Here is a 15,311-nt window from a genome sequence, read left to right as displayed (position 1 = left end):
CTACTGTAAACCTATGATGATCTTAATCCCTTGCTCAAATTTCACTAACTTCATTGACTGTTCCAGCGTGACCATTGCTGTTCCACATCTCATCCTTTGCACAGGTTCTTTAACAACAGTTTAAAGGTAGAGTTCTCCAAGATTTAAAACTATCTGTGTAACTGCATCTTGTTTGTCCCATTTTCAAGTTCTCAGCATCCCTGACTCATTTAGAAGTGCTAGCTTGGGGGGTTTTATTGACACAAAAGCAATTTTTCAAGAGTAAGTACTGATAAAAGGAGTTCTAGTATTAAAGTAATTTTAAACTCTTGAAAATCAAATCAGATAACTGTCAGCATTTGAGAAAAATGGGTGACTTCTGAGCTTGTTCAAAGAGAGCTAGGCAGAACTTGCATTTTAGAAAAAAATTTATTTAGACATCTGTTGCTCTTAAATTACAAAAGTTAAAAAGAGCACGCAGTGCACTGACACATCACCGATTACTTCTAAAGCTGTTTTAAGACATAAGGTGGTTTCTTCCAGAGAACACAACTCAACATGATCCAAACTCAACTATCCATTTCTCGTATTTCTCAATGTCCGCAGCAGAAACAGATTTAGAAACTTTCTTCAAAGCTATTTCAAAGTCTTCCATAGTTGTTGGCATGTGCATTTCATCTCGGGGAAGATTTCTGATTTCTTCTGGTGTCAAGCCTTCAATACGCCTCCTCATAGCCATCAATGATGCATCTCTAGTCGGAAGGGAAAGAAAATAAAATCATTACTCAATGCAGGATGGCGAGTTCAGTTGTTAGAAAGGCTCAACACAGCATTCCAGTTAAGCTGCTGCATTCAAAGAGATTCAATAAAGAACTGTCAACTTTTATGGGAAGATCTCCAAGTGCTTGTACAAGCTACAATACCATGTTATCCATATTTTTTCAAACATGGCATTATCCTCACCACATATCTGAAGAGCTCCTATTTATAGGCTAGGCAAAAGAGGTAAAGACAAACTGGTTTAGCTGATGTCACTGCATGCCTGTGATGTAGCTGCTGTTTATAGCATTTTTAAACAGGAACAAGGCAATAACAATTTCACTCCTCCTAGATATAGAAGGGGTAGCTGGAGTGTTTTGAATGCTTCCTGGTTTGAACAAAAATCCCACTTCAAAGATAGCGGAGTCAACCGTATCTACCTCCATCCTCTACACTCGAGAGCTAAACGTTAAATAACAAAATCTGTCAGTAGCTCCTCAAACTTCTGGCCTTAATGAGCACTAAGCACTTTTACAAGTGTGTCATTTTCTTTAGTGTTAGGTTTGACTACATTTAGATTTCCTGTAGTAAATCTGGTAGCAGCAGGTCATGAGCTAGTGAGGTGATAATTAGGTAACAGTGGAAGGCTGAAGTTCTTGCTAATTCATTGTTATAGATCCTATAATAACAAGAAAACGCTGCTAATCTGTCTAGAGGTAAAAAAGATGGAAGTGAAATCTCGGTGATACCACAATAGTATATTGTGTCATGTCAGAAGGTGAGATTCCAAAGAGAGAAAAACTTACACCTTGTCTTCCAGAAGGATTTAGAAAAATTGTTCGAGTATATTCTGTTTCAGTACCATCCTCTCCCGCTAAAGGAAACCATAACTGTCAGACTTCAGGAATTTACTAAATAACTCACAGAATATTCCAAGCTGGAAGGGACCCACAGGGATCACAGCAAGTCCAACTCTTAAATGAATGGCCTGTACAGGGATCGAACCCACAACTTTGATATTATTAGCACTATGCTCTAACCAACTGAGCTCATCTCAGTGTTAATTAATAAATTAAAATCTCTTAATACAGGAACTAAAATTTCAGAACAACCAAAAGATTGCCTTGTTGAACTCCATCTCAACCAAATATCACCACCTTTCGCTGTTACAACATCATCTGTAAACCATAAGCTCCTGTTACACAATGGGGTGAAGGGACATTCCATGCATCTAATTTGCTTCCAGACAGCAGTTAAAAAAAATAGAAAGTCCAGCAAAACCAATCCAGCTAACCAACCAACAAGCTCATCATACCTTAACACAGCTGAAGTGCAGCTGCCACCACTTCCTTTTGTGAAGTCATTTTATGAACAGTCATTCCAAACTGAACTCCTGGTGCTTTCTCAAATCCACTCTTGGTGCCTGAAGAAGCACCAAAACTCTATTCAAAAAAAAGGCAGCCACCACTGCCAGACACAGCAGGGACCAATTCTGTTCTAAAGGCCTTTCAAGACTGACAGTGCACCCAAAACAATGATTCAAAGTTAGTTCATACTCACATCTAATCTGCAATTTGGATGCATTTTGTATTTCCTGAATTTTAAAATGAAGGTTCATTTCCCCCTGGTTATATGCTGACTGCTACCAACTGTAGTGTTATCTCTGACTAGTTTTCACTCTGGCTCAGCAAACTTCGGACTTCACCTCAAATTCTTTAAGATAGGAGGGTAATTTCAGTAAACCAGAGCTCTTGGTCCACTTATTCTTATGTTTTGCTTGTGTCACTAGTAAGGATTGACAGAGTATACAGGTTTGAACTTTACTCTGCTTATATCCTGAGAGCCTGAACCATAAAAAAAGCACTTTTAAATCATCCACATCTTTTTGTCTGAATGTAAATGAAACAATCATATCCAAGAACTATTTCTCCTGACACCATGAACAAAGTGTAAATACACAGGCTAATATGAGTACTTTCTTAGTGATTTCAAACCATTAATATCCAAATCTCAGTTCATCTGGATTACTGCTTGCTGTCACCTCAGTCATCACTTCAGAGATGGCCACAAATAGAAGATTCAGATGCAGAAGATTCAGATGTTTCTTTGTGCCTTTTTAATCCTTTTGCCTTTTTTTTAATAGTATTTGTACAAAGAGGCTTAAGTTAAAAAAACAAAGTAATTGTGCACAAATACATACACACAAAATTCACTGAAAAACATCACAACTATTTTCATTTCTAAAATAAGTGTATTGATATTCAGCATAAAATTAATTAAAAACAACAAACACTGAACAGACTGGAGGAGACAAACTGCAGCTAAAATGCACAAAGCAGCAGACCAAATAAACTCTATTTCATATAACATGAACATATTAGCACAAACTCCTTTCAAAGCAGAACCAAAGATCAAAAGAACACCAGAAATTCATCTCACAAACCTACAAAATGAAACAAATCTCCACAACACAAATTCAGAACAACTAACATACCATTCTTTTCCCAGACACTGTGCAAGGTTTGTTCAGGAAACTCTACTGAGGCTCCAAACTTTCAGCGCAGCCTGCAGCGGCCCTGCTGACAGAGCCTTGGTGGCAGCTTTGTGTACAGGCTGCTTGCTTTCATCCCTGTGGCACAGCACATTCCTCTCAGCTGTGCTGACAGTGTCTGCAGAGCCGCGTTAAGAATCTAGGCAAGAAACGGAGCCGCGTTGGAGGGAGCAGCCAGGAGGTGGCTTTTACTCCTGCTCTCTCACACTGCTCAAAGCCCACACAGGTTGGGCTGGAGCAGCTGGGAACTCAAGCCTTGCCCTGCCATGCTTCAGTGCTACCTCCAAAGCCTGAAAGTAGTGTTACAGGTGCTCATCACACCACAACAGCATCTCAAGCAGCTCCAGTGCTCTGTCCCCTACTGCAGGTCCCAGAGCTTGCCACTGCCACAGCTGTGCCAGTGAGAGTCTTCTGATGTAAACAGGACAGCTGACACTTGTCTCAACAGATCAGTCCTCTCCTTCCCTTTCCAATTTTTCAAAGAAAATAGAAGGGAAGAATTAGAAGATATTTTTAGTCAATTCTTTCAGGAATCTAGGCTAGAGAACAGGCCCACAAACAACTGTATGCCAACAGTACTGAGGAGACAGGGAAATGAAGGAGGTAGCAGAAAACTCTAGTCAGTCTCATCACAAAACCAATGTGCTGGGTACGCAGCTCCTGTACCATCACACAAGACTCTACACCTTTTCCATGTCACAAAAGAAGAAAACTCCATGGTTTTACTTTAGTTATTCCAGCCTCTATCACTGTTGCCTCTCACATATGGATTTCTGCAGAAGTCATATAGACCAAGGAGAATGACTGCAACTCCACAAGTTAAAGTTTACCATCCTCTGGATCATTCTCATGCATGGAATTTAGTCTATATGAAAGAAGGTGGAATTTTACCTAAATCACAGCTTATTAGATTACTAGGTTGCAACTACTCTTCAAATGGAAATTTACGTAAATATTAATGCAGTATTTCACCTTTTAGCCATACATAAAAGACAAGTTACAGTCCATTTTTATCCAATAACTTTAATCATGTAAACTGGCTACCTTACACACAGTTTTCCCAAAGTTTGCAGCAGTAGTAACACAAATGATGCAATGTCAGCTTACCTGCATACATTGGTAATGTCTGCACCTGAATAACCCTCCATTTTCTCAGCTATGTTTGCAAGGTCAACATCATCAGCCAGTTCCAGCTCTCGCAGATTTATTTTGAGGAGTTCCTCTCTTCCTTTGGCTAATCACAGAAAAGAAAATTGAGTCTGTACAATTTGCTTTCTGAAGATAAATAATAAATTGAAGGAGGAAAAGAGGGAAGAATGAGAAAAAGGATGCTGTACTTGCTACACGGGTAAATGCTCATGTTTAGATTTAAGCTGGTCCTGAATCCATAAGTGAATTTGCATACACGTATCAATTAGATTTTTAAACCAAGTGATCAAAACTAAAGGAATGTTGATGAAGTTTAGATTTTAGAATTTTTAACCACTCCTCTCCCCAATTCTTCATACCTGATGGTAAAGGAATGTAAATTCTCTTTTCTAGTCTCCGTCTTAGGGCTTCATCAATATCCCAAGGAAAATTAGTAGCAGCAAGTACCATGACCATCTTAGAAGGATCATCATTTTCAGTAGCCCCCCCAACACCTGCAGTGCAGAAAAGAGGAGGTAAAATATACATGTTTATTGAAATTTCATGTACAGAGAAAACACTTCTGCAGTATTAAAGCAGAACTGTACTCTATTGCGCTTTAACTAGCCCAAGCATAACAGAATCACCAAGTGCAACAGAGTTTGCTTTTCCATCTCTGTGACAGCCTGCAAGCATAAATGGAAGCCTGGTTTGACCAGCAGCAGGGGCACAGGGCACTGCTCAGACCGGGAAGTTGCTCTCTATCACAGCCAGAATGGCTTTACAGCAGAGCTGTTTGTACTTCTGCCACAAAAGTGGCTCAATTTTCATACCGACATCTTGTAGCAGCCTGTGAGGAAACAAAGCAATGCCCAACAGCATCACCACACCAAAAACCAACAGCCCCCACAGTATTCACCAACAGCCACACCAAGGCAGCATGACTTCCCTACAAGGTGTCTTCACTTCTGAAGTCAGGCCGAAGGTTTCATATGTACAGGTGGACTGTGCAAACTGCTGAAGTGAATGTTTAAATTTGGTGGACTAAATCACAACTTCTTAGAAACAGAATACCTCAGTTTATAAACACGATGAATCTGTTACAACAGGAAGAAGGTAATTTTGTTAAAGTTGCTACTCTCTATATCTACTGCTTTTGCTTAAAACAACAGGATTGGGCTGTGGGATAGCTGCTGGACCTAGTCTGCCTGAGAGTCTGCATATAAAACACAATTTATTAATGCCTAAGTAAAAGGATTGAAATAGTTCTTACTAATAAAATCAGATTATGTACATACTTGATATGAGAACAGTATTAGAGCTCTGCTGCTCTTTAAAGACAAAAATAAAAGGGTAGCAACATCAGAGAAGGAGAAATAAATATGCAAATCTTCTGACTCATGGAATTCTATCACAAAGCAGTCCATAGATTAGCACTTCTTAGTAGTTCCTTTCCTTCTCTCTGCTCCCCAGAATATAAAATGGAGGCTCTCTGTAGCAACTCTGCATTTTTACCTACTTTTGAACTTCATTGATTTGTGATATTTTAGCCACATATTTGTAGTGAAATCCGTGTTTTAAAATGAAAACTCTCCCAACCACTTCTATAAAACAGAAGATCCTCACTTGTTATTTATATTTTTAGGAGAAAAAGAGATCCCAAGAAGTGAAATGTAATGCTGCTTTTGAAGTTTAAATAAAAATAGGTAACAGTTCTTTTGAAGCACTTTTTACTTAATTTGGAAGAAGTGAGTGATATGCCAGGCAAAGACCGAGAGAAGCAGGTTCTTTTTCTGCTACTTTTTTGAAATCTTGTATTTTCCACTGAATCTTCCCTATTCTGAGTCACTAATACAAGATCATAGCTCAGAGGCCAAAAGATTGTTAAATAATGTCACTTGTGGCTTTTAACCCAAATCTCATGTACGGCTTTTGAAAAACTGCTTCTGAAGAATGAAGTTTTTTTTTGTTTTTTTTTTTTTGTCCCTCAAGTTTCCTTCAGTCCAGCAGTTCCCAGTGAGCAGGTTATTTACCATCCATCTGAACTAGCAGTTCTGCCTTCACACGTCGGCTGGCTTCATGCTCCTCCGAAGTTCCCCTGCGGCTACAGATGGAGTCAATCTCATCAATAAATATGGTTGTTGGGGCATAAAATCGAGCCTGGAGAAAGCAAAAGATAAAGCACGAGCTGAAATAGCAGTTCACTCCCATTTAAGACGTAGCAGCATATTCAGAGCTGAGTAATGATGTATTTACCCCAGCTCCTAGGTATCAAACAATCCCCACCCTTCCCTCTCAGACCCCAGCCCTCAGGTACAGAGCAGCTGTGCATTCATTCAGAGCCTTTGAGTAGAGGGGCTTTTGGCAAAGTCCTGTAGTTGTTAGAGCTCAAAACAAACATTTCATAAGCTATAGGCAGTTTCCCCTATTAGCAGTAACATTTTAAACGGTGAAAGTCATCACAGATTGCTTGAATAGTATTTCAGTCAAAGCCAGGATGAATGTTTAGCAGGGACATCATGACATGGAGCCTGTCCAACAGATAGGTCAGTTGTTTTGCAGTTGACCTTTCTGAAAACAACAGCATTTAAAGAGAAGGATCCAGGATAATAAAAGCTATTGTATTAGAGCAGTTGAGATGCTGTTCATTGTGTTATCTGCATTTTTGACCCATCACATTAAATGAGCTGATATCCTGCCTAACAAACTATAATGTAAAAGATCTTTTATCTCTTGCCTTTTCTGACTACTGTAATTGTAACTCTGCTGTCCCTTCAGTACTGGGCACCCTAGCAAACACTGCACACACACTGGTAACACATGGGAAAAAAAGACAACTATTTTCTGAGTATTATTTCAAGTATTATGTGCTCTGAAGCCAACTACAGTTTGGAAGGCCATTTCTTTTAACCACAAACAAAAAACCACCCACAAAAACAACAAAGCACACAACCTAAATAGGGTTCTCACCCAGAAAGCAATTAATTCCACCCCTAGATTTCCATTCAAGTCTGTTCACCAGCTTATAGTGAGCTACCTCTAATGTAGCAAGCTAACCCTGAAAATAAAAGACAACCTATTTTTCAGCTTTTATAAATCCATTTAGGAATAACCTTTAAATGCAAATGGGCAAATCAGAAATGCTCCAAGCATTCCAAGCTTGGAGAGCTGTTTATATATGCTATAAGTTTGAAACCTTGGTAAGGTTTCACTGTTCCAAAGGTGATTCCACTTCATTATCTCCCTGTTCACGTTCAGCAACTTAAATCACCATTTCAAACAGCAGACGAACAAGTTTCTCAGATTCTCCTCTGTATTTTGAGGTAAGTGTGGAAGAAGAAACATTGAAAAAAGTTGTCTTGCATTCAGTGGCTACAGCTTTTGCTAGGAGGGTCTTTCCAGTACCAGGAGGACCAACCATCAACACACCCTATTAAAATGAAAAAGAACCACTTTTAGGACAAGAATTAAAACAAAGAATTTTACAGTTTGTTTAGTGTAACAGTAAACTACTGGATGTAAATTCTCCCTTGAGAAGTTATTCAAAGGTAAGTACTTAATGTCATTGCTTACTTGCAAACAACCTTGCTGAAGACAGTGGGCAGGTATCTGATTGACATATTTATTTTGTTATTACTTACAATAAATTTTGTTACTAAGATGCAGGAAGAATTTATTTAAACTGTAAAACATATGAAATTTCTTGTTCTGCCAAGATCCAATCTCAAAATCCTACTTATGATCACAGGAGCAAAGTTTTTCATACCTTCCATGGTCTTCTAATCCCCTTGAAGAACTCTGGCATCCACATTGGTAAAACTACAGCTTCCTTAAGCAGCTTTTTGGCTTCTACTAAATCAGCAATGTCATCCCTGACAAGAAATAGAAAGTTGTTTGACAGATTCAGACAGCAGGCAAAAGAATCACTCCACAGCTCAAAAAGCTGCACAATTAAACTTATTGTTACACACCGGTTCTCCCATAAATCTAATTTCATTTTCCTGAATTATTTGTGTTCTAAAGGGAAAAAAAGCCTGTAACAACTACAATTGACATCTGCCTGGCAGACTCCAGATGGATGCAAACACAAAAACTATGAACTATTTCATTAGAGCACCACTGTCAGTATTCAGAGAAAGACAAGCAGAAAAAAAAGCAGGTTGGTTAAACTTAGGCTAACTACCAATTATGCTTTTTTGTTTTGCTGAGAGGTTGGATGTCCCTCAAACTTAAATAACATCTTTCATTGTTACAAGAACAACTTGCTGAAGACTAGTAATGGAGCAGAATTAAACATAATTTTTAGAATAATTTTTTTTCAGAGTTACAAAAGTATTAATTCTTAGATACCTTATAGGCTGGTCTTGTTTCCTTGAAAGTAATTTTCAGGGCATTCCTCTTATCAGCATGTGCCCAAGTAACATTTTGGTTTCAAAACACATCTATATGAAGACCTAGTTTAAAATCTGAAGTAGTAACTTAAGATTCAGTATAAAAACTGAAACACATATTTAAATATTAAACTGAAATACAAGGCAGTTGCACGCACACAAAGTATTTTGTGGGACTGTTTGGTTTTTTTTAAAGCCTACTTTATTTGCCAGAAGAATTTTGCTCATTTAATCCTCACAAAAGCACCTAAGCTCAGAAACATTTGGAACACAAAACCACTTTTATACAAGATTTATATTAAACCTTTATATAAGGTTTAATATTTAACACGTTTATGTAAAGGTACTGGCACAGGGTTATATTTTATACTAGTGGCCACATTACATCCAGCAACATTTCAAAGGGTTCCTATATTGACATAACTTCTTTGTTAATCAGTTTTCTGTCTTGATATGCCCAGAGTAGCAAAACACATTTTCAAATGAAGGTACACTGACAGAAATTAGAAACTTTTACACTGAAAAAGAGTATCTCAAAAATTGATCTTAGGACTCAGAAAATTTTGAGAAGCTTTGTATGGCCAAGTTGGACAGGACATTAGGCAACCTGATTTAGAGAAAGATGTCCCTGCCATGGCAGGGGACTGCTTTAGCTGATCTTTAAAGGTCATCCAGCCCAAACTATTATATGACTATATGTGGGGAAAATATTTTTTTGAGTTCTATTCAACTGCATAAAAAGTTTAGTTGCCTATTTAAAGTAAGGAAAACCTGTATGTACCTTTATATCTTAAGTATCTGTCAAAATACTTAATTCTTGTCATATCATGTGAGAGGAAAGAGAAACAGCTCAAGAGACTAGCAGCAGTACTCAAACTTACCATCGGATGTTGGGATTCTGAGAAATGATATCTCTTTCCAAAGCTTCTACTAAATCTTTGTCATATCCAGTATTATCAAATTTCTTTGGTTCAGACTCTGAAATCTCAGATGTGGATTTGTTCTACATATAAAGGATATAACAATGTAAATACATAACAAAGGTCACACTACTAATGAATTTTTACCACAAGTCCACAACAGCATCGTATTTTTAGAAGGTGGCAACATAAACCAGCATGAAAATTATGAAGCATTCATATAACAGCTGCACTGCAGGATGGATCTGTGTGTTTCACCCAGATTTCTGTACTGCCCTGGTTCCATTTCCTTCTCCCCAAAGCCAGCATGTTGTACTGATGCAGTTTCTTTGTTTTGGCACCTAATCAAAACTGCATATACCTATCCCAGTGTAACAGTTTCTGCCTCTTCTCCCAAAGAAATCTGAAACTACATGAGACACAGTAGAGGAAAGTTATGTGTAAGACTGGACCACAAAGTGTCACAAATATGCCATGTATGTGGGGACACAAAAAAAAATAATTAAGCACGACTTCCATATGTAGAATGAGCAATGGTGAGACCACAGGGGTAAAACCAGAGCTAATTAACTGATACAGAAGCATGGACATGAACACCAGAGTAGCAGCTCTGCAGCAGAGCCAAAGCAAAGAAGCTACATAGTTGAAAGGACTCAAACAGCAGAGACCATGCAACTGAAAGGAAATAAAATGCACTAGACATACCCTGGTTTTTATACATTTAACAGCAAGCACTGGTGATGACAGAACAACTGTAAAAGAGAAAAAGAGACCTATCCTGTCTCTCTGTGGGTATATTCTGATGGGGAGAGGATTATCACTCAAAGGCAATCTAATTTAGCTCCTAATAAAAGTAGTAGCTTACACAGCTAAACAATTCCACCCTTGTAGATTCTATTAACTCCACAGCCATGACACCTTGCCACAACTTAAGGTTGCTGAAGCTAACAAACTACTGCATGGATATTTGATTTATTTATACCCTGGAAAACAATGAATCTGCTGTTTCCTGTATGGTCTCTTACCTTGGTCATCTGCTAAATTTATGGTGACCAGAGCACAAAACTTAAAGCTCTCTGCCAAGAAGAGATCATAGTTCAAGTATACTGGGGTTTTGTTCATTTACAACTGAAGAGTACTGAGCTAGCAATGCATCTCCAAAAAAAAAAAAAAGAAACAAAAAAAGGCATGGGTCTCATTTAAGGATTAAGTTAACCTTGATATGGTTTGGAAGAAGCAAGTCAATCTTGGCTTAAACTATACTCAAAGCAACTATGCCACAAAGACATTCCATGTGAATGAGCTCCACCAGGCTCGACTTCAGAAATTCAGGGATACCACTTTAAACAACTGCCTTCAAGCTGCAGTAAACATGTCACAGAACCATAGAATGGGTCAGGCTGGAAGAGACCACGTGGGTCATCTGGTCCAACTTCCCTCCTCAGAGAGCATCATCCCACACCACATGGCACAGGATTGTGCCTGGACAGCTCTTGAGTAGTGAAGGAGACTCCACAACCTCTCTGGACAACCACTCTGTTCCAGCGTGTGGTTACCCACACAGTAAAAAAGTGCTTCCTCATGTTCAGGTGGAACTTCTTATGCATCTGTTTCAGCCTGTTACCTCTTGTCCTTTTGCTCAGCACCACCAAGAAGAGCCTGGAAACACCCTCTTGGCACCCACCTTCAGATACATTTACCAGATCCCAACTTCCCAGAGCAATTATTTGTTTTTAATTAATCCATAACCAACACTGTGCACAATGAAAAGACACAAGGTGAGATTCAAATCAGCATACTGATGCGAACAGAAGAAACATTTTATAGGCATGTCATTTTATAATACAGTCAGTAGTAAGAAAGCACAACTGAGCTTCTCAACTCCATGTTTCAAGCTTACCTTTTCCTCTTTTCCTTTGTTTTGCTGATCCTTTTTCTCCCGGCTGCGGACTGCCTTCCCTTTATCGCTGGGGTTCCGAGAGGACGGGCGGTGGGAGCCCCTGGCAGCTGCACTCACACGATTGCTGTGCCCTCTGCAGTCACTGCACGGAGCAGACAGACGCTTCCTGGGTCCGGGCGAAGGTCTAGTTAGTTGTAACATATGCAAAAGCCTCAGTGTAAAGCCACTGATGAGCACCACATCACCAAATCAACTGGCTACAAACTGAAAAGCCACATGGCTCAAGATAAAAATCTGTATGTCGGAAACAAGACAGGTATTTTTAGATAGTGACTAAAAAGCCATTTTCCTTGTGCCACAAGCTCAGGGTCCATCTGGTTAAAACAAGTGCCTTGCTTTGTATATTTCATCAGTAGAAGTAATATGGAGCTCAGAAAAAATTAACCAGCAAACAATAATTTGGCAATACAACTGAAGTAGTCTAACAGCCACTTTCTGTCAAAATGCACAGTTCTGCGTCTGCTTTGTACATACTCCTGTCCCCTCCTTCGTGCCACCACTGGCATGTGTTAGAACCTCCAGTAAACCAGGTCAGATAGCTACTCACAAAAAAAGGCAAAAAAACCAAACAAAAACCACTAGACACACAGAACAATGTCCTTAGCATCCTGAAGCAACTAATTAACACCAACAGAGACAAATGTGAAATAAAAACTCAAAACCAAAAACCAAACAAATCGGGCAACAGTGTGTGGGGGGAAGAACCTTAACATTAGGCAGGACTATGTAAGATAAAACCTCCAGAACATCCACCTGACACCTCCTTCACCACAAATGGTGTCAAGCTGCTGGTGTGAGTGTTACACACCTAAGCTCAAGAACAAGAATTACACCACAACAGGCTGAAGTCCAAGCACACTTTGTCCTGATAAATATTAATTTAGGTCTCCAGGTTTCCTCTTACCTACGTTAAGCAGGTACTGGCAAAGACCAGACTTCTGCATCATGAGCTGGTAATTCTTGTTGTGAGGCTTTCAATGGAGTATTGTCTAGTTTAAAACTCTCCAGTGTTTTCATTATATCTTTCACATGCTTAGCTTCCACACTTATCTCTTGCCAAACCTGATTTAAAAAAAAAAAAGGTAGATTAAGCACATTGAAAATAAGTTTGTAACAGTCCTCTGTTCAAGCCCATGAAATGCCTGGATGGATTCTACAAGATTTAATGAGCTACCTAATTCTACTTCAATAAACAAGAATTATGCACATTAGATATTAAGGAGGTTTTTAAATGTGCCTTCCTCAGCACATTTAAAGAACAAACAAAGAGATTTTGGATTTAATATCAAAGGGACTTTTGACAAATTTTACAGATTAAACAGGTATGACAGAACCTAACAGACTAAATATCAATCAAAAGTATCAACCTAATAGGCAGAATATCAATGAAAGCAAAAGAGGGTTTTTGTTAAGGACAAATTATCAACTTGCTGTTAAGGACCTTAGTCCCACTGAAACACTGAGGGAAATAAGACCCTAAAGATACCAGGTTAAAAAACTTGAGCATAGCAGGGGTACTCATCAGCATAGCTGTCAGGGCAGACAGCGCACTTGCTCCTCAGAGCCGTGTTCCACTGATTTTTCTGCCACTGTCAGACAAAGAAGTCATAAAGATGACTTAAACAAGTCTATACAACAAAAAAGAAGCCTATATATAACAACACTAGTTGTTATGAGAGAATGGGGTAAGTATTTTTACATTTTTGTTTGCAGTAAGATAGGCAATTCTTGCTACTTCAATGCTTTTCCCTCAAAATGTCCCAGAAAAGTGCTATTTACCTGCTGCCATTTCTGTTGTAGATAGGTATCTCTCACAGAGTACAGATACTTATTCATTTGGTCGAGAACCCCCTGGTAGTAGACCATGGCAGAGTCGTAATTTCCCAGTAAGGCATATTCACGGGCCAACTTCACATTCTCAATGATCATAACAAGGCTCATGTTCAACATGAAGCTGAAAAAAAATAGGAAATGTTAAGGAAGTAAAAAACTGAGGACTGAAAAAAAATTTTGCAAGTATTTTCAAATGCTCATTATCTCATTTGGCGTATCAAAGCATAGAAGCTAAGAAAACGCTGATTACAAAAAAAAGGTCTAAAATGAATGTCATACACATAAAAAGATACTTGATGCTCTATTAGTAGAAATTAAGCTTTTCACTTCACAGCTTTGTTTCTTGTCATGGAGATTCTGTCAAAAAGCCCATGTAAGATATGCAGATTTAAATGCATTATTACAAGTCACAGTTGCATACTCTCCTTACCTCTTTTTTATATTGTAAGATAAATTAGTATTTTACTGTGCCTTGCCTGTCTTGTGTGGTTTAAAAATAACACCAAACAAGCAATAAATCAAAGCCCTTCTTTCTAATGCATTATGTTTTGCTAAATTTTTTTCACCTTAACATTCCATGCATGTCAGTTTTAATAGTCTGATTTTGCCTTGTGGAAAACACTATTCTTCCATTAGCTTAATTTTACAATTCTTCAATTTTATTTAATGTTTCTTTGAAACAAATATCCACCTTCCATACCCAGCTTGCACCTTCCTATCACCTTCATTCTCACACCTACGAAGAAACCCCTGAAAAACATCAAGGCTGTTTAAGTTATACTGAAAGGTAAGCAAAAGCCACAATTAAATATTTAGTGTGTAACCACCCATTTTATTTAACACATTGTTCAACCCTGAAAATTGTGCTGCTTTTCCCTGCCAGTGGTGCTTGTTTATGGTTTTTTGGAGCAAACATCATAGACTGTGACTACTTCCACTTTGCAGCCCTAACAGAATCTGCACTTTTAGATTAGAGTAGTACAGAAGTATTACTTATACAAGTACAGTGTAAGTAGAAGCAGTAGAAGTAGACTCATTCTTTACAGCGCCACTGTCCATGGAACAGTTGTCCCACATTATTGTGTCTTATATATCCCAGCCCCTTTTTCTCTAAGACAATCATGCTGTCTCCACTTTTCTTGTCTCTTACACACCAAGAATTTCCCCACTCTCCTTGTAATTTCCTAACCAAGCACAGAAAACATTAAAATCAGCAAAAAAACACGCCTGCGAGAGAGTCATCCTGCTCTCATTTTGGTACCTGTACCCAGTGCCAGGAAGAAGCAACTGCAGACAAGCAACTCCAGCTAAGCCCTGGGATGAAGCATACTTGATACAGATCAACTATTTAAAGAATGTAAGAGGCACTAAATTCACATGCGCAATAAACAGACTTAGGGCTGAACGTATTTCAGGACCAGGTCAGGGTCGAGATCGGACACTTTACCAGAGGTTTCAGAAGCCACTCTTTGCACACACCTGCCAACCTATTGCTAAAACGTGAGCTCTCCATTGTAAAGAGGGGCTGCTAAGTACAAATCAAACATTTTAGGGCTTTCACTCCTTTTTTTGTCCTCTTCCCAAGTAGTTTCATACACAGAAACATCGCTCAGGCTTTCCTGAGCCAATATTCTTTTTTATTTGCTTCCTTCCTCTTCCTTCCCCAGCCTCCATTAGAGCAAATAGCTGCTGTCAAAATTTTCAGTTGAGAGTAGCAGAACTCTGGCAGCAGCAGAGCTGAAGAGGGGCCTCTGAGAGCCCACACCCCTCCCTGCAGAGAGGACCCGTGG

The 15,311-nt window shown here is 38.8% G+C and overlaps 1 protein-coding gene across 1 annotated transcript; it reads right to left on the bottom strand.

The window, feature by feature from the left end:
* Nucleotides 1-389: 389 nt before the first annotated feature.
* On the bottom strand, nt 390-13,638 carry KATNA1 (katanin catalytic subunit A1). The gene is given in 10 exon segments (XM_005425642.3): nt 390-731; nt 4,397-4,523; nt 4,798-4,932; nt 6,451-6,577; nt 7,689-7,847; nt 8,184-8,289; nt 9,690-9,811; nt 11,629-11,812; nt 12,593-12,750; nt 13,468-13,638. Coding segments are annotated over 10 exon segments (1,488 nt in total). The 3' UTR covers nt 390-532.
* Between the last annotated feature and the right edge of the window lie 1,673 nt (nt 13,639-15,311).

This window comes from Geospiza fortis, unplaced genomic scaffold (assembly GCF_000277835.1).
Source record: "Geospiza fortis unplaced genomic scaffold, GeoFor_1.0 scaffold217, whole genome shotgun sequence".
NCBI lineage: Eukaryota > Metazoa > Chordata > Aves > Passeriformes > Thraupidae > Geospiza > Geospiza fortis.
This window is presented reverse-complemented; position numbering and strand designations above follow the sequence as displayed.